The following is a 21,698-nucleotide window of genomic DNA, read 5'->3' as shown; positions in this document are numbered from 1 at the left end:
CAGATATATAATATTCATTAATTTGAGGTATGTAAATATTTTCTTTTAAAGAAGAAGTGAGTTATGTATTAGGTTAGTGTAAAGAGAGTAGTTGTTTTTTCTTTTTGAGCACTTTAAACATATTGGTTTATGTTCAGATTGTAAAATAATCTTAGAAAAAATACTGTATTGGAGTTGATAAAGATAATATGTAGAAACAAATATGCATGCACTTAACAAATATTCAAGGTCTGCTTTTTGCCAAATGTTGGAGACTTTTTTACGAACAAGGCCAGATACGTGCTATTTGCTATTAATAAGCCTACAATCCAATGAAGATACAGATATATAAGCAGTTAAAATACGGATGATAGGTGCTATAAGTGTTGCGATGGAAAAAGTAAAAAATGCTATGGGAGCACAAAAGAAAGCTACCTACTCCACACCTGAGAGATTCAGAAAGGCTTCTTAGAGAAACTCATTTAAGCTGAAAACCAGGGAGAGAGAAATTAACTAGGGGAAGGGAGAGAAAGGGAGACGTGAGGAATATTCATAGCGGTAGTAGCAAGATATATCAAGTCCTAAAGAAAAGAAAAAGCATGGCCAAGAGTTAGGGCACTGTGGCTAAGGCGTAGAGTTTGAGAGGGGTAGTGATTCGATATAAGGCTAGCACATTAAGTAGGACCAGATGATTGTAAGACATTTAAGGGAGTTTGGATTTTGTTTTAAGGGAAATGAGGGTCCATCGAAATATTTAAACAAGGGAGTGATGCTCTCAGATTTCTAGCTGTCAAAAAGTAAAATTATGTTGTTTTTGCTTTTATCTCCCAAACTTTGTTCTTACCCTGATCTCTGTCCTAAGGTTAGGAGGTCCGTGATGCAGTAAGCGTTAGGAATGCGATGGAAATGAATAGTGCATAGGTTTTATTTTTTGTATTGATGATACTTAAGATATAGTATTCATTGTGTTTGCTCTGAGGTCTGTCAACCTGGGTTTGAATCCCAGATTCATTACATAACTGTCTATACACGTCCCTTCTCTAGGCCTCAGTATCCTCGGCTTTAAAATCAATAATAACATCCAACTTTAAAATCCATATCATGGGTTTGTTAGGGTTAAACAAGGTTATTTCAATAAAGGGCCTGAGATAAAGTAAACATTCAATAAATTATTATACTGCTAATAAAAAAGCTGAAAGTTTACTGATTTTTTTTTAACGCCAAGTCGAAATGTTCCCCTGGCAAAGAGTAGGTATTCAAAAGAACTTTCCAGCAAAACAGCTGCATTGAAAGCTGTTAAAAATTTAGCCAAGTAAAATTGACACTGCATTTACTCAGCCAGTACCACGAAATGTATCATATGATGGGCCTTGTGTTGGGCCCAAAACAGTATTATCTGGTGTGTAACATTCAAATGCAGTTCTGAGCAAGCAATAGCTTGTATAGGTGTGGAGCCCGGGAGAGAAATTTGAGGTGGAGATAAAAATTTGGAGATCACTGGCATGAAGATGGGACTTAAGTCATCTCAGTAGATGCAGAAAAAGCATTTGATAACATTTTTAACACCCATTCATAATAAAAACTCATAGCAAACAGGAATAGAATACAGATTCCTCAAACTTAAAGATTATCTAGAGAAACCAAAAGCAATCATGTTCAATGGTGAAATATTGAAAAATTTCCCTTTGAGATTAGGAGCAATACCAGAATCACTTCTATTCAAGATTGTACTGGAAATTATGGCTAGAATAATATGGCTAACTCCAGCTGACTAAAAACTGATAAGTGAAAGAAAAAATTTAAAAACTTTTGGAAGACAAACTATTGTATGACCTTGGGCAGGAAAGGATTTCTTAAGGCACAAAAAACAGAAATTCTAAAGGGAAAAGCTGATATATTTGGCTTCATTAAATGAAAAACTTCTCTTTACCAAAAGTACCCACAAATAAAATGACAGACCACTTACTAGGGGAATACATATCTAATATGCTTCCCAACAAGGAATTAGTATCCAAAATATTGAAAAAAAATTCTACATGTCAATAAAAGAAAATATAAACACAATAGAAAAATGGGCAATAAAGATAAGTAAATGTTTATCAGAAGAGGAAATAAACAAATGGTAAACAAATATGAAAAATACCTGTATCAGAGTTCTTCTGAGAAACAGATTATATATAAAATTTATATTAATGTGTATTTATACTACATACATACATAGAGAAATTGATTGATTGATTGTGAGGGCTGGCTAGTCTAAAATCTGTGAGGTATACCAGCAGGCTAGAAACTCAGGCAGGTGTTGATGCTACAGTCTTGAGGCAGGATTTCTTCTCCAGAATACCTCAGTTTTTCTCTTAAGCTCTTCACTGATTAGATGGGGCCCACCTGCATTATCCAAGGTGATCTCCTTCACTTAGAGTAAACCGATTGTAGATATTAACCATATCTATAAAATACCTTTGCAGCAACACGTAGATTATTTAATAACTGGATTCTGTAGCCAAGTTCACGCACAAAACTAACCATCACAATGCCCTGCCTTATTAATCAAGGGAATGCAAATAAAGAGCACAAGGAGGTATGATTTTATATCCACTAAATTGACAAAATTTAAGTGTCTGATAAGACCAAGCATTGTAAGGATTCTCATATACCATCCATAGGCATGTAAGCTGTAACAATCTTTCTGGTAAAGAAGCTGGCACTTTCTTCTAAAGACGATCATTTGCATGTGTATAGCCCAGGAATTTCCCGCTTTCAGAAACTTTTGCAAATGAACACCAGGAGATATGTAAAATTTACAAGAAGGTGACAGTAGTTTAATAGCAAACAGTAGCAAAATAGCAACAACCTGGAAACAAATCAAATATTCATTGATAGAAAAATAGAAATGTAAACCATACTAAAATCACAGAATGGAATATTAAACCGCAGTGAATAAATAAACAGTAGCCATGTGGATCATGAGTGAATTTTAGAAACAATATTGAATATAAAAAGCAAGGCAAAGAAGATTAAAAATCGCATAATACCATTTTTATAACGCTCAGAAACAAACCAAAACAACGTATTGTTTGGGGATACAAACCTGCCTGAGGACTCCAGCTGTGGGGGATGGGCTAGTGAGGAAGGCATAGTTGGATGGAACAGTGTTGCCAATGTCCTAGTCTTTAAGTTTGGTGTTGAGCTCCTGGGTGCTTATTTCATTATTATGCCTCATAATGTATGTTACAGATAATCCTTTTGTATTATCAAGTCACTTAAAATTTTAAAAGAACATAAATAAAAATATTTTTTTCATTCCAAAAAAGTGGAATTTAAAAGCAAAGTGCTTTGATCTATGAAAGCCCTTTTTAGAACATAAGTCTGCAAAGGGCTTAGAAGACAATGTGATTCAAGTTTAAAACTAAGGCTGGGTTTCATTCAGGAAGAGGTCCACACCAGCTAGAACAATGGTTGTTTGACTTTTGGGGGGTTATTAACAGACTGTTTTGAGTTGAAAGCTATTAAACCTCTCCCCAGAAAACATTTCATATGTGGAAAACTTTTCATTTAATTTCCCGGGAGTGATGGTGAATCGGATCTGGAAATAGGTTACTAAAGCTATCTAACAATTACCAATTTCGATGAGCTCATCTTACTGTAAGAAATGTGTAACTGATATTGCTAGTCAGAGGACAAAGTATTTGCATCAAAGGTGGAACTTCGTTCCTTAAAGTTAGCTTGTGAGTTAATAGAAGTGTCATAAAACTAGATTAGAACAGGGAGACATAATTTTAGTCCTTTCGGTTTTGTGTGGTGTGGAGCACAGTAGAATTTTGGCAAATGTTTCTTAGGACTCTCTTTCAGGTTTTAAGTTTTTAATTTGGCCAACTTGCCGAGGCTCAAGTTGAGGGGTGACCCACTTTTGCCTGGGTCAAGGCAACCAGGGCATGGAGAAAAATAATTGTTTTTTTCTTTGCAGGAAGCTTTGTAAAGTTTCCCAGTTGGCAAAGTCTGTATTCCACGTCTGATACATAGGAAATCTATGATTAGAAATATGGGTGTTTTAGAAATAAAATTTCCAACTTGCAAAATGCATCTTTGAAAACTTAGGTGGTTCTGTTAGCTAAATGAGTAATATAACATGTCAATTGTTTACGGAGACTTGATCAAGTGAAGAGCAGTATCATGTTTTCTTTATCTGGCATTTGACAGCTATTAACTAGTGAAATGAGAGATTAAAGTTTGTGCAGCTAAAAGCACACACTGGATCCTTTCAAACAAAACTGTGTCACCTTCTATATAAAGTATAATATTAAATTAGCTGATTGGCAAAATGTATATGGTATGCTGCTGAGAGTTATGTTTACTTAATGAGCAATACACTGTCTGTTGTTTAAGTTCAAGAAAATATTGAAGCTTACAAGACAAAAAATTACCATAACAGTAATATATGAACTAATCTGTATGTTGATCATATTACTATGTAATTCATCAAACAATATATATATATTTTTAATTAATTAATTTATTTATTTTTGGCTGTGTTGGGTCTCCGTTTCTGTGTGAGGGCTTTCTCTAGTTGCGGCAAGCGGGGGCCACTCTTCATCGCGGTGCGCGGGCCTCTCACTGTCGCGGCCTCTCTTGTTGCGGAGCACAGGCTCCAGACGCGCAGGCTCAGTAGTTGTGGCTCACGGGCCTAGTTGCTCCGCAGCATGTGGGATCTTCCCAGACCAGGGCTCGAACCCGTGTCCCCTGCATTGGCAGGCAGATTCTCAACCACTGCGCCACCAGGAAAGCTCCATCAAACAATATTTTACATAATTGATAAGTTTGTATATTTTAAAACATTTCTAATGTTGACTTACTGATAAAGAATACTAAATTATCACCTTTACCTTTCTTATCTTTCTTATATCAAAGATGATTGTCTTTTTTTCGCCCAGCACTATTTTTATACTTTGCCTATTATATCAGTCTCCCCCACTCCCTTACGTTGGATTGAAAGAGAAAATGTTTCTCAACTTGTAACTGTCCTCTTACTTATTTTCCATTTCCATATGATCACTTATTCGGACATTGTGGTGTTGGTTTTATAACTAACTGTGGTAGTATACTATTTCAGTTAATCCTGGAAGAAATAAGGTAGTATAGCATAGAGGTTAAGAGTGTTGTCCCTAGAACCAAGCCAATTGGTGAATCTACACTCAGCAAATTACTGAGTATAAGCTTTGGCAAGTTACTTGAATTTGCTCTGCTCTGGTTTCCTGATTTTTTAATGAAAGGAGTAAGTTCAGTGTTCTGGTACCTAGTAAAAACTAAGTGAATGTTAACTATAAAAATAGCAGTAATAAGAATTATTATTATATTACTGAATTAATTGGTTTAGGTTGCAAACTTAACATCCTAGCACTTATGTCTGTTTAGTGTATTCATTTGCAATATAGAACAGGTTGGCTGTACCACTCTCTAATCTGGGGTCCAAATGTTCACTTATGTGATAGTTCAATTCCTTTAAAAAATAATAACTACATCTGTTGTATATTATGAGTAAAATTTTCAAGGCTTAATATCAAGTCAATGACAAAATAAATTATATTCACTTTAATGTTTATGTGAGTGCCTAGTATAATCAAAGCAATATATATAATATACAGATAAATAAAATATAGTTCTTGCACTCAAGTATTATCAGTTTAACAGAAAGGATTGGAGAAATACGGAGGAAATATACTGTGTTTTCCCAGGTGGATGGAAGTTATGATATCACAATTTAAAAGTTCAGACTGGATTAGTAATAGAAACTGAACAAACAAGAAAGCCAGTTTAAACATCTTGGGGAGCCAAGGGGAAATAAATTGGACTACATACCATACCTTGGTGGTTATTACTTGTTTTCATACCCAGGGATCTCTAAATTAGGTTTTAATTTATATTTATTTCTTCTACATGCTGGTATTACCATCTACAGGTGTAATACTTGTTAAAAACTCAGTATGTAGTACTCAAGTAGAAACGTTTAATATTATTTCTGTAAGAGAGGCATAAATAAAGTATGACCATTGTTAGCATAGAGGTGGGAGAGGTGATGTTCTGTGGAAAAGAATTGGAAAAATCTTCATGGAAGAACATTTGAGCTGGGATTTCAAAGGAAGCATGTGATTCTAGATGAAGTTTGGGAGCTGTAGTGGTATGTTTGCCCCATGCTAGATCAAGGTATCAGCATAATTCAGAATGAGGATTGTGCATGGTATACTCATGAGAGAATGAGTGTTCATCTGAGCAGGAATATGGGCATGTGTAGGGATATCTTGGGAGATGTATTTGCAGAGGTAGGTTGGTGCCATATCTGGTGGGCCTGAATGCCTTTAATTTAAATAAGCGATGGAGATCCATGGAAGATTTTTTTACGTGGGGGATGGTGATGGTAATGGTGGTCGGCTGCTATGGCTGGATCATCCGCTAACTGCATTCGTGTGTTTATTGAGTTCATGTTTTGTCTCTTTCAGGAAGTTCATGATTTATTACAAGACTATGAGTTAAAGTATTGTTACGTGGACAGAAATAAGCGAACAGGTAAGATTTCTGTTCTAAGCGTCTGATTTTAATTCTGCAGGTTGTCGTTATAGACCAAAAATCTAAGTGTCTTTTTATTCTTAAGCTAATCTCTGAAATTCTTAAGCATTAAATTATATACATGTTACTTAATTTATTTTCTGAAGGTAATATTATTCTAAGTTTTAATCACATAAATTAATATAATATTCGTGGCAGCCATTTTGGGGAGCCCATTCTACCACATGGACGCTGGTGCTGGTAAGCACCATTTGGAATCCTTCCTCTAGGTTATTAGTGCCTGACCTGGCCCTGCTGGGTCAGTGCTGGGATGCATCAGGCCAAGCAACTAACAGGATGGGAACACTGCCCCACTCACCAGCAGCCAGGCTGCCTTAAGACCCCTTGAGCCCATAGCAACCAGAGGGGCCAGGACCCAGTTCCACATACCAGTGCATAGGCACTAGCCCTGGGACCCCCAGGGCCCTGCATCCAGAGACCACAGGACCCAGCTCCAGCCACCAGTGGGCAGGTACCAGCCCCAAGACCCCCTGGGCTCTGGCCCTGCCCACCAGCAGGCTGGCTCTAGCCTCTCAACCAGCCTCACACACCAGTGGGCAGGCACCAGCCCCAGGATATCCTGGGCTCCAGCCATATACACCAGTGGGCAGACCCAAGCCCCAAGACCACCACAGCCCTGCAGCCTGCCATGGCAGGACCCAGCCCACTCACCAGCAGGCCAGCACCAGCTCTGAGACATCTTGGGCCCCTCAGCCAGCTTCCCCAGAAACCAGCCCCACCTACCAGGAAATCTCACAAGCTTTAGGACACCTAGGACTCTGCAGCCAACTGTGTTGGGAACCGGCCCCACATACCAGTGGGCTAAAACCAGCTCAAGGACACCCAGGGCCCTGCAGTTGGAGATCCTGGTACCCAGCCCCACCCACCAGCAGTCGGACACCTGCTCTGGGACCCCGGACCCTGCAGCCAGAGACCCCAGGACACAACTCTGCCTACCAGTTAGCCAGCCAAGCCCCAGAACCCAGCTTTACCTCCTGGTGGGCGGGTACTAGCCCTGGGATCCCCAGGACCCCAACCCTTCCCACCAGTGGGCAGACACCAGCCTCAGGACCACCACAGCACTGTAGCCTGCCCTGTCAGAATCTAACCAACACAACAGCAGGACAATACCAGCCCCAGGCACCCTCAGGCCCTGGTCCTGCCCACCAGCAGGCCAACACCAGGTCTGGGACACCTTGGACCCCTCAGCACCCAGGATCCAGCACCACCCACCAGTGGGCTGACACCAGCTTTGGGACCCCCCAGGGCCCTGCAGCTGGAAAACCTGGGGCCTAGCTTTGCCTACTAGTGAGCTGGTACTAGCCCTGGGACACCCTGGGCCCCAGCCCTGCCCACCAGCAGGCCAACATCAGCTGCAAGATGCCTTGGACTCCTTAGCCAGTTGCCCCAGAATCTAGCCAGTGGGACAACACCAGCTCTGGGACACCCCATAACCCACAGAGAGCCATGTCAGGAAGCAGCCCCATCCACCAGCAGACCAAAACTAGATCAGGAACCCTGGTCCTGCGACCACCCCCTCCCAGAACTCATCTCTGCCCATGAGAGAGCCAGCTCCTCGGCTTGTGACATGGTCCCACTAACCAACCGTCAGCAACCTCCTCACAAGGCAGGACCTGGCAACCAACTGGACCAGGTAGCCATGGCTCCCAGACTTCCCACAGTAGTCAGCCCACCACAACAGAAGGACCCATGCAGCCCACATAGGGGGCATCCCTAGAGCATATAGCTCTGGTGACCAGAAAGGAGTGCACTGCTGGCATGCATAGGACGTCTCCTACAAAAGGCCACTTCTTCAAGGCCAGGAAATGTAACCAACCTACCAGACATATAGAAAAAGAAACAGCAAATTAGGCAAAGTGAGGTGACCAAAGAGCATGTTCCAAACGAAGGAACAGATAAAATTCCAGAAGAAGTGAAGAGGAGATAGGCAATCTACCTGAGAAATAGTCAAGGTAGTGATTGTAAAGATGATCAAAGAACTCAGGAGAAGAAAGGATAAACAGAGTGAGAAGTTAGATGTTTTTAAGAAAGAGTTAGAAAGTATAAAGAAGAACCAAACAGATGAAGAATACAATAACTGAAATGAAAAATACACCAGAAGGAATCAAAAATAGATTAAATGATACAGAGGAATGAATCAGTGAGCTGGAAGACAGAATAGGAGAAAGTACTGAAGCTTAACAGAAAAAAGAATAAAAAGAAATGAGAACAGTTTAAAATACCTCAGAGACAACATCACGCATACTAACATTCGCATTTTCGGGGTCCCAGAAGGAGGAGAGAGAAAGGGGCAGAGAACATATTTGAAGACACAATAGCTGAAAAACTTCCCTAACTTGGGGAAGGAAACAAACATCCAGGTACAGGAAGCACAGACAGTCCCAAACAGGATCAACTCAAAGAGGACTACACCGAGACACTTTGTAATTAAAATGGCAAAAGTTAAAGAGAATAAAAAAAGCAGCAAGGGAAAAGCAACAAGTTACTTAGAAGGGAACCCCCATAAGGCTTTCAGCTGACTTTTCAGCAGAAACTCTGAAGGCAAGAAGGGAGTGGCATGATATATTTAAAGTGGTGAAAAACCTACAACCAAGAATACTCAGTAAGGCTTTCATTCAGATTTGATGGAGAGATCGAAAGTTTTACACACAAACAAAAGCTAAAAGAGCTCAGCACCACCGAATCGGTTTTACAAGAAATGTTAAAGGGACTTCTTTAATAAAGCAAAAAAGAAAAGGCACAACTAGAAACATGAAAATTGCAAAAGGAAAAAGCTCATTGGTAAAGGCAAATATACAGTAAAGATAGTAAATCAACCATGTACAAAGCTAATAGGAAGGTTAAAAGACAAAAGTAGTAAAATCATTTATATCTGAAATGTGTAGTTAAGGGACACACAAAACCAAAAGATGTAAAATATGATGTCAATAACAGTAAGTGGGGGGGAGGGGAGTAAAATGCAGGGTTTTTAAAATGCGTTTGAAATTAAGAAAACAGCAAATTAAAATAATAATAGAGAGATTTATACATAAAAACCTCATGGTAGCCACAAACCGAAATTCTGTAATAGATATACACAAAAGAAAGAGAAAGAAACCTAAACATAACACTAAAGATAGTCATCAAATCACAAGGGAAGAGAACAAAAGAAGAGAGGAACAAAAAAGTAACTACAAAAACAATCCCCAAACAATTAACAAAATGGCAATAAGTACATACCTATCAATAATTACTTTAAATGTAAATGGACTAAATGTTCCAATCAAAAGACATAGAACTTGTGAATGGATACAAAAGCAAGAACTATACATATGCTGCCTACAAGAGACTCACTTCAGTTCTAAAGACACACACAGACTTAAAGTGAGGGGATGGAAAAAGGTATTCCATGTAAATGGAAATCAAAAAACAGCTGGAGTAGCAATACTTATATCAGACAAAGTAGACTTTAAGTCAAAGACTGTAACAAGAGACAAAGAAGGACATTACATAATGATCAAGAGATCAGTCCAAGAAGAAAATATAGCAGTGATAAAGCAAATATTAACAGACATAAAGGGAGAAATTTACAGTAACACAATAGTACTAGGGGACTTTAACCCCTCACTTACATCATTGGACAGATCATCCAGACAGAAAATCAATAAGGAAACACTGGTCTTAAACAACGCTTCAGACAAAATGGACTTAATAGATATATATAGAACATTTCATCCCCAAACAGCAAAGTACACATTCTTTTCAAGTACACATGGAACATGCTCCAGGACAGAGCACATGCTAGGCCAAAAATAAGTCTCAGTAAATTTAAGAAAACTGAAATCATATCAAGCATCTTTTCCAACCACAACACTATGAGACTAGAAATCAACTGCAAGCAAAAAATTGAAAAAAACATATATGTGGAGGCTAAACAAAATGCTGCCGAACAACCATTGTATCATTGAAGAAATCAAAAAAGAAATTTAAAAACTCCTGAAGACAAATGAAAACACAATGATCCAAATCTATGGGATGCAGCAAGAGCAATTCTAAGAGGAAGGTTTACTGAGATGCAAGCCTACCTCAGGGAACAAGAAAACTCTTGAGCAACCTAACCTTACACCTAAATGAACTAGAAAAAGAAGAACAAACAAAACCTAGAGGTAGCACAAGTAGAGAAATCATAAAGATCAGAACAGAAATAAATGAAGTAGAGAGACTAGGAAAACAATAGAAATGATCAATGAAACTAAGAGCTGTTTCTTTGAAAAGGTAAACAAAATTGATAAACCTTTAGCCAGATTCATCAAGAAAAGAGAGGGCCCAGATCAATAAAATCAGAAATGGCAAAGAAGTTACAACTAACACCACAGAAATAACAAAGGATCATAAGAGATTACTGTGAACAACTATATGCCAATAGAATGGACAATCCAGAAGAAATGGACAGATTCCTAGAAATACACAGTCTCCCAAGTTTGAACCAGGAAGAAATAGAAAATATGAACAGACCAATTACCAGAGCATTGAAATTGAGTCAGTAACAAAAAACTCCCAGCAAACAAAAGTCCAGCACCAGATGTGTTCACAGGTGAATTCTACTAAACATTTAGAGAAGAGTTAACACCTATCCTTCTCAAACTATTCTAAAAAAATTGCACAGGAAGGAATACTTCTGAACTCATTCTACAAGGCCAGCATCACCCTGATAACAAAACCAAACACACCACAAAAAAAGAAAAGTACAGGACAATATCACTGATGAACATAGATGCAAAAATCCTCAACAAAATATCAGCAAACTGAAATCAATAATATGTTGAAAGGATCATACACCATGATCAAGCAGGGCTTATCCCAGGGATGCAAGGATAGTTCAATATCTGCAAATCAATCAATATGATAAACTATATTAACAAATTGAAGAATAAAAATCATGACCATCTCAATATATGCAGAAAAAGCTTTTGACAAAATTCAACATCGATTTATGATTAAAATTCTCAACAAAGTAGGTACAGAGGGAACAAACCTCAAAATAATAAAGGCCATATGATAAGCCCATAGCTAACATCATACTTGATGGTGAAAAGCTGAAAACATTTCTTCTAAGAACAGGACCAAGACAAGGATGCCCACTTTCGCCACTTTTATCCAACATAGTACTGAATGTCCTAGCCACAGCAGTCATACAATAAAAAGAAATAAAAGAAATCCAAATTGGAAAGGGAGAAGTAAAACTGTCACTGTTTGCAGGTGACACACAGTACACATAGAAAATTCTAAAGATGCCACCAAAAATTCATCAATGAATTCAGTACAGTTGCAAAATACAACATTAATATGCTGAAATATGTTGCATTTCTATACACTAACAATGAACTATCAGAAATTAAGAAAACGGTCCATTTACCATAACATCAAAAAACCAAAAACAAACAAAAAAAACAAACCTAGGAATAAATCTAAGGAGATTTACTCTGTACTTGGAAAACTCTAAGACACTGATGAAAGAAATTGAAGATGACGCAAATAGATGGAAAGATATACAGTGCTCATGAATTGGAAGAAGTAATATTGCTAAAATGACCATACTACCCAAGGCAATCTACATATCTAATGCCATCATATCAAAGTACCAATAGGATTAGTCACCAAAGTAGAACAAATAATTCTAAAATTTGTATGAAAACTCAAAAGACCCCAAATAGCCAAAGCAATCTTGAGAAAGAAGAACAGATCTGGAGGTATCATGCGCCCTGACTTCAGACTATACTACAAAGCTACAGTAATCAAAACAGTATGGTACTGGCACAAAAACATAGATCAGTGGAACAGAATAGAAAGCCCAGAAGTAAGCCCAGACATTTATGGTCAATTAATCCAAGACAAAGGAGGCAAGAATATGCAATGGGGGAAAGACAGTCTGTTCAAGAAATGATGCTGAGGAAACTGGACAGCTCTTGTAAAAGAATGAAATTAGAACATTTTCTCATACCATACACAAAACTAAACTCAAAATGGATTAAAGACCTAAATGTAAGACAGCAAACCATAAAATCCTAGCAGAAAACATAGGCAGAACACTCTTTGACATAAATTGTAGCAATATATTTTTGGATATCCCTCCTAAAGCAAAGGAAACAAAAGCAAAAATAAACAAATGGGACCTAATTAAACTTCAAAGCTTTTGCATAGAGGAGGAAACCACTGACAAAATGAAAAGACAACCTACTGAATGGGAGAAAATATTTGCAAAGGATATGACTGATAAGTGATTAATATTCAAAATATATGAACAGCTCATACAGCTCAATGTCAAAAAACCAAATAACCCAACTAAAATGGGCAGAAGACCTGAATAGACATTTTTACGAGGGAGACATACAGGTGGCCATCAAGCCCCGTGAAAAGATGCTCAACATCACTAATCATCAGAGAACTACAAATCAAACCCACAATGAAATATCACCTCACACTTGTCAGTATGACTATTATCAAAAAGAGCACAAATAACAAATGTTGTCAAGAATGTGGAGAAAGGGACTCTTGTGCACTATTGATGAGAATGTAAATTGGTGCAGCAACTATGGAAAATAGTACGGAGGTTCCTCATAAAACTAAAAATAGAACTACCATATGATCAGCAACTCCACTCCATTCCCGAGTAAATATCTAAAGAAAGTGAAAACACTAATTCAAAAAGATACATGCACACCCCAATGTTCATAGCAGCTATTTACAATAGCCAAGATATAGAAGCAACCTAAGTGTCCATCAACAGATGAATGGATAAAGAAAAGTGGTACATATATACAATGGAATACCACTCAGCCATAAAAAAAAGAATGAAATTTTGCCTTTTGCAACACATGGATAGACCTGTTTATAATCTATAAACATTTGAATCACTATGATGTACACCAGAAACTAATATAATATTGTAAATCAACTATACCTCAATAAACAATTAGGCAAAAAAATGAATTTGCATTGGTTTTTTAAAATATAAATAAATAATATAATATTACTACAGCTTTATGAATTTTTATAATGAATGTTCTAATGTTATATGTTGTAACATTTTAATGAGTGTTTTTTATATGTTAAGTATCCTTCAGTTTTAATAATATATTACTGGACTTAGTGAGTAAATTATGTGATTTGACCTTTAGTTATACAAATTGGGAAAATCGTTTAATTTTTCTGCACATTAGTTTTATATCTGTGAGATTAAAATCCTAAACTAGATTATTTTCTTTGTGTACATATGATATGTTAAAAAACATCTCTTTGAGATGCTAAAAAAATAAGGAAATGTATGGAGGATGATATAACCATTATATATATACTGACTCCCAAATTAGCAAATGTTTTATTGAAGTATTTTATGCTTTTAAAATGTTTTTTGTAAGGGTGGATGAAATGGGTGAAAGAAGTCAAAGAGTACAAACTTCCAGTTATAAAATAAAGAAGTACTGGGGATGTAATATATAAGGATGGTGACTGTTTGTCACAGTTAATAATACTGTGTTGCATATTTGAAAGTTGCTGAGAGAGTAGATCTTGAAAGTTCTCATCCCAAGAAAAAAAGTTTTAACTATGTATGGTGGCAGATGTTAACTAGAATTACTGTGGTGACTATTTCACAATATATAAAAATATCAAATCATTATGGGAGACTGGACCAGCAGTCCAGTGGTTAAGACTCCATGCTTCCACTGCAGGGGGTGTGGGTTCAATCCCTGTTCGGGGAACTAAGATCCCACATGTCATGTGGCTTGGCCAACAAAAAAAAATCGTTACGTTGTACACTTGAAACTAATATAATGTTATATGTCAATTATACTTCAATTTAAAAAGTTTTTTTAAGGTATTTTTTTGTCTTTAAAGATATATAGATGCTAGAGCGCTAATGTAGTACTACTGAATGAATACCTTTGATGGTATGGTCAGGAATTCTGCATTTATTTTTTCTGACTTATAAAAAAGACATTATAGTTAAAGATGAAATCAAGTTCCTACCCCCTCTCTGATTCCATTCCCTCCCTCCCTCTAATGATTAATTGTGGTAATCATTAGAGCTGTTAACAGATTTTTTTTCTTTTTCTTCTGGTCATGAGGTAAGACAGTGCTTCCTTGTGCCTCCTTGAAGTTACCAATGGACATGTGATTTGATTTTTGATGAATGAAGTGCAGTGGAAATGGCATGTATCCCCTCCACGTGGAAGATTTCAGAGCTAGCATGTGATTCACTGCTCACCCCTCCACTTGCTAAAGTGATTGAGGAAGGTTGTAGAACCTCTTTAAACATAGTCCCAGAGTGACTATAATAAGCAAAGCCTCCTTCCTTTCTTCCTTCCTTCCTTCCTTTCAGCATGGGATATGCAGCATGAAAAGCAACAAGGAAAAAAAAAACCCTTTTGTTAAGCCATTGAAATTGTGAAGCTGTTTCTTGCCAAGGCATCCCATCCAATGCCTGAAATTTTACTATATGTAAAGTTAACAGTGTTGTACTTGGTATTTTTAAAAACTAAATGTAAATGGTATTCTACTGTAGTTTTCATTTAGCAACTTGCTTTTTTTTTTTAACCTCTATTTTGTTTTTTGGATCTTTCCACATTGATACATATAGCTCTAATTCATTGATTTAAACTACTACATATTATTCTGTCCTGTCAGTTTATTACCATTGATAAATCTATTCATTACTGATAGGCATTTAGGAAGCTTTAACTTTTCCAGCATTTTAAATAATGCTGCAATGAATACACTTTTACTTGTCTTCTAATATACATTGCAACTGTTTCTCCACAAGTGAATTACTGGGTTTGTAGGTTATGTACAACTTCAATGTTATAAATATTGACAAAGGCTTTACAGCTGGGAATGGTGCTGTTCCTACCAGTGAGGATGATAGACAGCATAATTGGTGGTTGATTAGAAGGAGTATTCAGAAGTGTTTTGTCTCAAGAGTGGAGAAAATTGACTAGATTAACGATGCTAAAAATTTAAAAACAAAACCAGAAAGGATCAAGCTCGTTCCTGATAGCCACAACCTAGAACAAAACTCAAGGATATTTATATGAATACAAAAAAAATCCAGTACCCAGCAAGGTAAAAATTTACAATGTCTGGTATCCAATTAAAAATTACCAGATACAGCAAAGAAGCAGGAAAATACAACCCATAATGAGGAGAAAAACCAATCAATCAAAACTGACCTGGAATTGAAGCAGATGAATTAATGAAAATGGACATTAAAACAGTTTTTATAACTGTGTTTCATATATACAAGAATTTATAGTAAAAATTGAACATATTAAATAGAGGATGGAAGATATTAAAATATACTTAACTCACACTTTTAGAGGTGAAAACTACAATGTCCAGGATGAAAAATGGGATGGGTGGATGGGATTAACTAGCAGAGTAGACATTGTAGAGGAACAGATTAGTGATTGTGAATACATGGAAACAACCAAAATGAAGCAGAGGAAAAAAAGACTATAAAACATGAACAGAGTATCAGTCAACTTTGGGCCAACTTCAAGAGTCCTAATGTTGGAGTAATGGAGTCTCTGTAAGAGAGAGCAAGTAGTACAGTAAAAATATTTAAAGAATTAATGGCTGAAATTTTTCCAAATTTGATGAAAACTCTAAACCCAGAGATCCCCAAAGTTTAACCAACCTCAAGCACAAAAACACGACAAAAACTACAATAAGGTACATTTGTAATCAAATTGTTTGCAATTAGTAATAAAGAGAAAAATCTTAAAAACAGTGCCCCCCAAAAAAGGGCATATTATTTAGATGGAAAAAGATAACGATGATGCATATTTATTGGAAACAGTGCAAATGAGAAGACCATGGGGCAACACCTTTTCTTTCTTTGCTGAAAGAAAAAAATGATCACCATAAAATTATTAAGACATTAATGAAAGGAATTGAAGACAAGTGGAAGGTATTCCATGGTCATGGGTTGGAAGAATTAATATTGTCAAAATGTCCACACTACTGAAAGCAATCTACAGATTTAGTGCAATCCCATCAAATATTCCATTGGCATTTTTCACAGAAATAGAATAATCCTTAAATTTGTATGAAACCACAAAATACCCTGAATAACCCAAGCAGTCTTGAGAAAGAAGAACAAAACTGGGGACATCACACTCCCTGATTTCAGACTGTAATATAAAGCTATAGTAATCAGTATGGTATTGGCATGAAAACAGACACATAGATCAATGGAAAAGAATAGAGAGCCCAGAAATAAACTGCCACATATATGGTCAATTAGTTTAGGACAAAGGAGTCGAGAATATACAATGGGAAAAGGATAGTCTCTTCAATATTGGTGTTGGAAAAACTGGACAGCCACAGGCAAAGGAATGAAATTGCACCACTATCTTACACCATATACAAAAATAAACCCAGAATGGATTAAAGACTTGAATGTAAGACCTGAAATTATAAAACTCCTAGAAGAAAACATAGGCAGTAATCTTCTTCATATCAGTCTTGGTGATGATTTTTTGGATTTGACACTAAAGCAAAGGCGACAAAAGTAAAAATATACAGGTGGGACTCCATCAAACTAAAAAGCTTCTGCACAGCAAAGAAAACCATTAAAATGAAAAGGTAACCTACTTAATTGGAGAAAATATTTGCAAATCATATATCTGATAAGAGGCTAATATCCATAATATATAAAGAACTCATACAACTCAATAGCAAAAGAACAAACAATCTGATTAAAAACCTGGCAGAGGATCTGAATAGACATTTTTCCAGATTAGGCATATAGATGGCCAACAGATACATGGAGAGGTGTTCAGTATCACTAATCATCAGGGAAATGCAAATCAAAACCACAATTATATATCACCTCACACCTGTTAGAATAGCTATTATCAAGACAACAAGAACTTAGTGCTGGAGAGGATGTGGAGAAAAGGAAACTCTTGTGCATTGTTTGTGGGAATGGAAATTGGTGCAACCACTGGAAAACAGTATGGAGATCCCTCAGAAAATTAAAAATGGAACTGCCATTTGTCCAGCAATTCCACTTTGGGCTATTAACCTGAAGAAAACGAAAACAGTAACTCAAAAAGATATATGCACCCCCATGCTCATTGCAGTATTATTTGCCATAGTCAAGACATGGAAACAACCTAAGTGATTACTGATGGATGAATGGATAAGGAAGATGTGGTGTATATAGACAATGGAATATTATTTAGCCTTAAAAAAGAATGAAATCTTGCCATTTGTGACAAGATGAATGGGCCTTGAGAGTATTATGCTAAGTGAAATAAGTCAGACAGAGAAAGACAAATACTGTAGGACCTCACTTATAGGTGAAATCTAAAAAAACCAAAAAACAAAAAACACGAGCTCATAGATACAGAGAACAATTGGTGGTTGCCAGAGGCTAGGGATAGGGGTTGGCGAAATGGGTGAAGGGAGTCATAAGGTATAAATTTCCATATAAAATAATTAAGTCATGGGGATGTAATGTATAGCATGGTTACTATAGTTTGTTTGTTTGTTTGATTTGACCATACCGGGTCTTAGTTGCGGCACACAGGATCTTCACTGCCGCATGTGGGATCTTTAGTTGCGGCATGCGGGCTCTTAGTTCCGGCATGTAGGCTCTTAGTTGCAGCATGCGGGCTCTTAGTTACGGCATGCATGTGGGATCTAGTTCCCTGACCAGGGATCAAACCTGGTCCCCCTGCATTGGGAGCACAGAGTCTTATCCACTGAACCACCAGGGAAGTTCCCAGCGTGGTTGCTATAGTTAATAATACTATAGTGCGTATTTGAAAGTTGTGAAGAAAGTAGATCTTAAAAGTTCTTATCCGCCCCCCCCCCCAACAAATTTTTGTAACTATGTATGGTGATGGATGTTAACTAGAATTATTGCGGTGATTATTTCACAGTATATACAAATATTGGATTATTAATTGTACGCCTGAAACTAATATAATGTTATGTATCATTTATACCTCAAAAAATCCCACAGAATTATTTACCCACCAAAAATATCCTTTAAAAATGAGCGTGAAGAAAGATGTTTTTCAATCATATAAAAGCTGAAAGAATTCATCACCATCAGACCTGCATTATAAGAAGTATTTAAAGAAGTCCTTTAATAAAGCATGGAGAAAATGATGCTGGATGGGAATCTGGATCTACACAAAAAAATGAAGAATACCAGATGTTGTCTTTATGTGTGTAAAGACTGTTTTATTAATATTCAGATCTCTTTAAAAGATAATTGTTTTAAGTGAAAATAATAACACTATATTGTAGAGGTTATAACACATGTAGGAATAAAATGCATGGCAACAATACAAAGGTTGGGAGGGGAGGAATGAAAGTATACTGTTGTAAAGTTTTTAGATTATACACAAAGAGACCAGTATCACTTCATGGTAACTGTTAAGTTAAAGCTGTATACTACAAAGCCAAAATCACCCACTAGAATAATACAACGAAGAAACTCAGTAATTGTATTAAATGACATTGCCTTGGATTTCAGGAGCTATGGTGGTGTTTGAAGAAACATAATAATAAATAGATTAATAAAGGATGGCTACAGTTATAAACTGTGACCTTAAAACCAGAGCTCTCTGTTATAGATAAGAAGAAATAATTGTATTAAAATAGGATACATTAGGGAAAAAAGTTTTTGCATGCTTGCCATCAAATTTGTCCCAATAATAAATTAACTAGTGGAGCAAGCAATGGCAAAAGGATAAATAAAACTGTAACTTGTGAAAGGATTGGGACCAATCGTCGAATATTAAAATTTTGGTAGGAAAATGGAAACAGAACTAATCTCCAAATCCCTTACAGCCTTTTCTCTGTAGAGTGACATCTTTCACTTCCACAGAGTCAATGTGAGAAAATTGGACTTTTTTTTTTTTTTAGAGAATTTATGGCCTTGAAAAGAAATGGAAGAAGCTATAGAAGAGAATCAATGACCTCTTTTTCCTACTGCCTGGACTTTTAAATTTGCTTCATTATGTTATCTAAATTCTACCATCAAATGTCTTATTTGGGTTGAGCAAATGCAGATACCTAAGGGAAGGAAAATAAGAAGTTGTCAGTTTTAAAATGTACTAGGTAATCTATGCATGTATACATTCATCCATTCAGTTGACACTTACAGATCCTCTGCTGTGTGCCTGACACTATGGTAGCTGATGGAGATATATTCATTAGCAATTTAGGGAGCTCACAGTTGATAGGATAGCAGGCATCTAAACAAATAGATTATAATAAAGTGTGATGTGTGCAATAATCCACTCAATGTTCAAAATACAGAGGTATAATAAAACAAGGGAGGGTTAACTCTAACTGGAAGAAAACATCAGGGAATGCTTCATGGAGATCCTGGTGCATTAACCCCTGGGCTGGATTTGAAAGCCAACTAAAAGGTTTGAGTGGCTGAAGATACTGGGAGAGATCTCGTAGGCAGGGGAATTACATGTGTAACATATAGATGCTTGAAACAAGTTGCTGTCTAGGGAGCTACAAACAACTCAGTGTCATTGGAGAATAAAGAAATGTGGTGGGGAAGGGAAGTATGGCAGTTAATGAGGCTGGCGTCAGATCAAAAGGGCCTGGTAGGCAACCTGGGTAAACTTACATATTCTAATTCTTTGTTGGTGGGTTCGTCTGAATTTTTTACACACTCAAACGTATCTTTCACACAGGCTTTATTTCTCTCCTCTTAACCCTTGTGTCTTTTACTTCTTGCATTTGTCCTACTGCACTGGCAAAGACCTTCATTCCATGTTAATAAAACTAGTGAGACAAGAACCCTTACCTTATTCCCTATCTCAAAGTAAATGGTTTTGGCTTTCACCGTTAATTTTGATGTAGGTTCCATGTAGACATTCTTTAATAGATAAAGGATGTTTCCTTCTTTTCCACTGATTGCCAAGAATTTTTATCCTGCATGGACTTTGAATTTTATCAGATATCTTTTCTTGCATCTACTAAGATACTCTGTGATTTTTCTTTTCTGTGCTGGTAATGTGGCAACTTATATTGATTGCTATTTTATTTATTCATTTATTTTTACATCGTTGTTGGAATGTGGTTGCTTTGCAGTGTTGTGTTGGTTTCTGCTATGTGACAGGGTGAATCGGCTGTGTGTGTGCACTTGTCCCCATATACGCTTGATTGCTATTTTAAAATAAAACTAATTTTGCATTCCTGAAATAAACCAAACTTGATCATGGTAAAAAAAAAAAAAAAAAGTGGCCTGGTAGGACATGATAACTGCGCTGAGGCTTGGCTTTATCAGTGATACCAAATGATTGCATTTTAGGCAGTAAACAGACACAATTAAACTTTTGTTTTTGAGAGATCGCTTTATTGTCATTGTGGAAAAAGAAGAAAAGCTAGAAGAATGAAGAAAAGAGGATGGATTCAAGACCTATTTGGAGGGTAGAATTTGAGGATTCCTTTTATGTGGGAGTTAAAGGAGATAGGGTCTAGGGTGACTCCCAGGTTTCTGATTTGTGAGTTGTGATCCTAGCAACTGAAATAGAGAATAAAGGAAGCTGAACAATGTTGGGATTTTAGGGGAATGACAGGGAGAGGATGAAGATCGTGAGTTATGTTTGGTCATGTGTGAATCAGTACGTGGATATATGTGGAACTGAGGACTAGAAACATAGATTTAAGAGTTAACAGGGTATAGGAGGCTTTCTGTGAGCCCCCAGACTAGCCATTCTGCTCTGTTTAATTGCTTCCATAGCCCTCATACTTCCTCTTTGATAACATTACACTTGTAACTCTCTGTCAAATCTCTGTCATGCTCTATTGGATTGTGAGGTCCTTGTTGAAAGGGATCTTATTTGTTTTGTTCACCAACTCCTTTCCAGTGCCCAACACAGTACCTGGTACATGAGACTGAATAAATGGGCATGGACATGAGTGCCCAGGGGAAGAGGGCATAGAGAAGAGAGGTTGATGGCTCAGGGCTGCTGGGTACAGTCATATGGCTGTCACTGTGTGTAACTCTGCCAAGAAGCAACCTTAAGGATTACCACCTTACATACATGTATACAATGGAATAGTACTCAGCCATAAAA

At 37.0% G+C, this 21,698-nt stretch overlaps 1 protein-coding gene across 6 annotated transcripts in view; it reads left to right on the top strand.

The window, feature by feature from the left end:
• The window catches only part of RAVER2 (ribonucleoprotein, PTB binding 2), a 144,083-nt gene that overhangs the window by 46,115 nt on the left and 76,270 nt on the right, over positions 1-21,698 (top strand). For all 6 annotated transcript variants that reach the window (XM_082453512.1, XM_082453508.1, XM_082453510.1 and 3 more), the window contains one exon: positions 6,474-6,540. In XM_082453512.1, coding sequence (XP_082309638.1) covers positions 6,474-6,540 — 67 coding nt within the window. The remainder of the gene's footprint in view (positions 1-6,473; positions 6,541-21,698) is intronic.

The sequence above is a fragment of the Balaenoptera physalus genome (genome assembly GCF_965194825.1).
Source record: "Balaenoptera physalus genome assembly, chromosome: 1".
In the NCBI taxonomy this organism is placed as follows: domain Eukaryota; kingdom Metazoa; phylum Chordata; class Mammalia; order Artiodactyla; family Balaenopteridae; genus Balaenoptera; species Balaenoptera physalus.
This window is presented reverse-complemented; position numbering and strand designations above follow the sequence as displayed.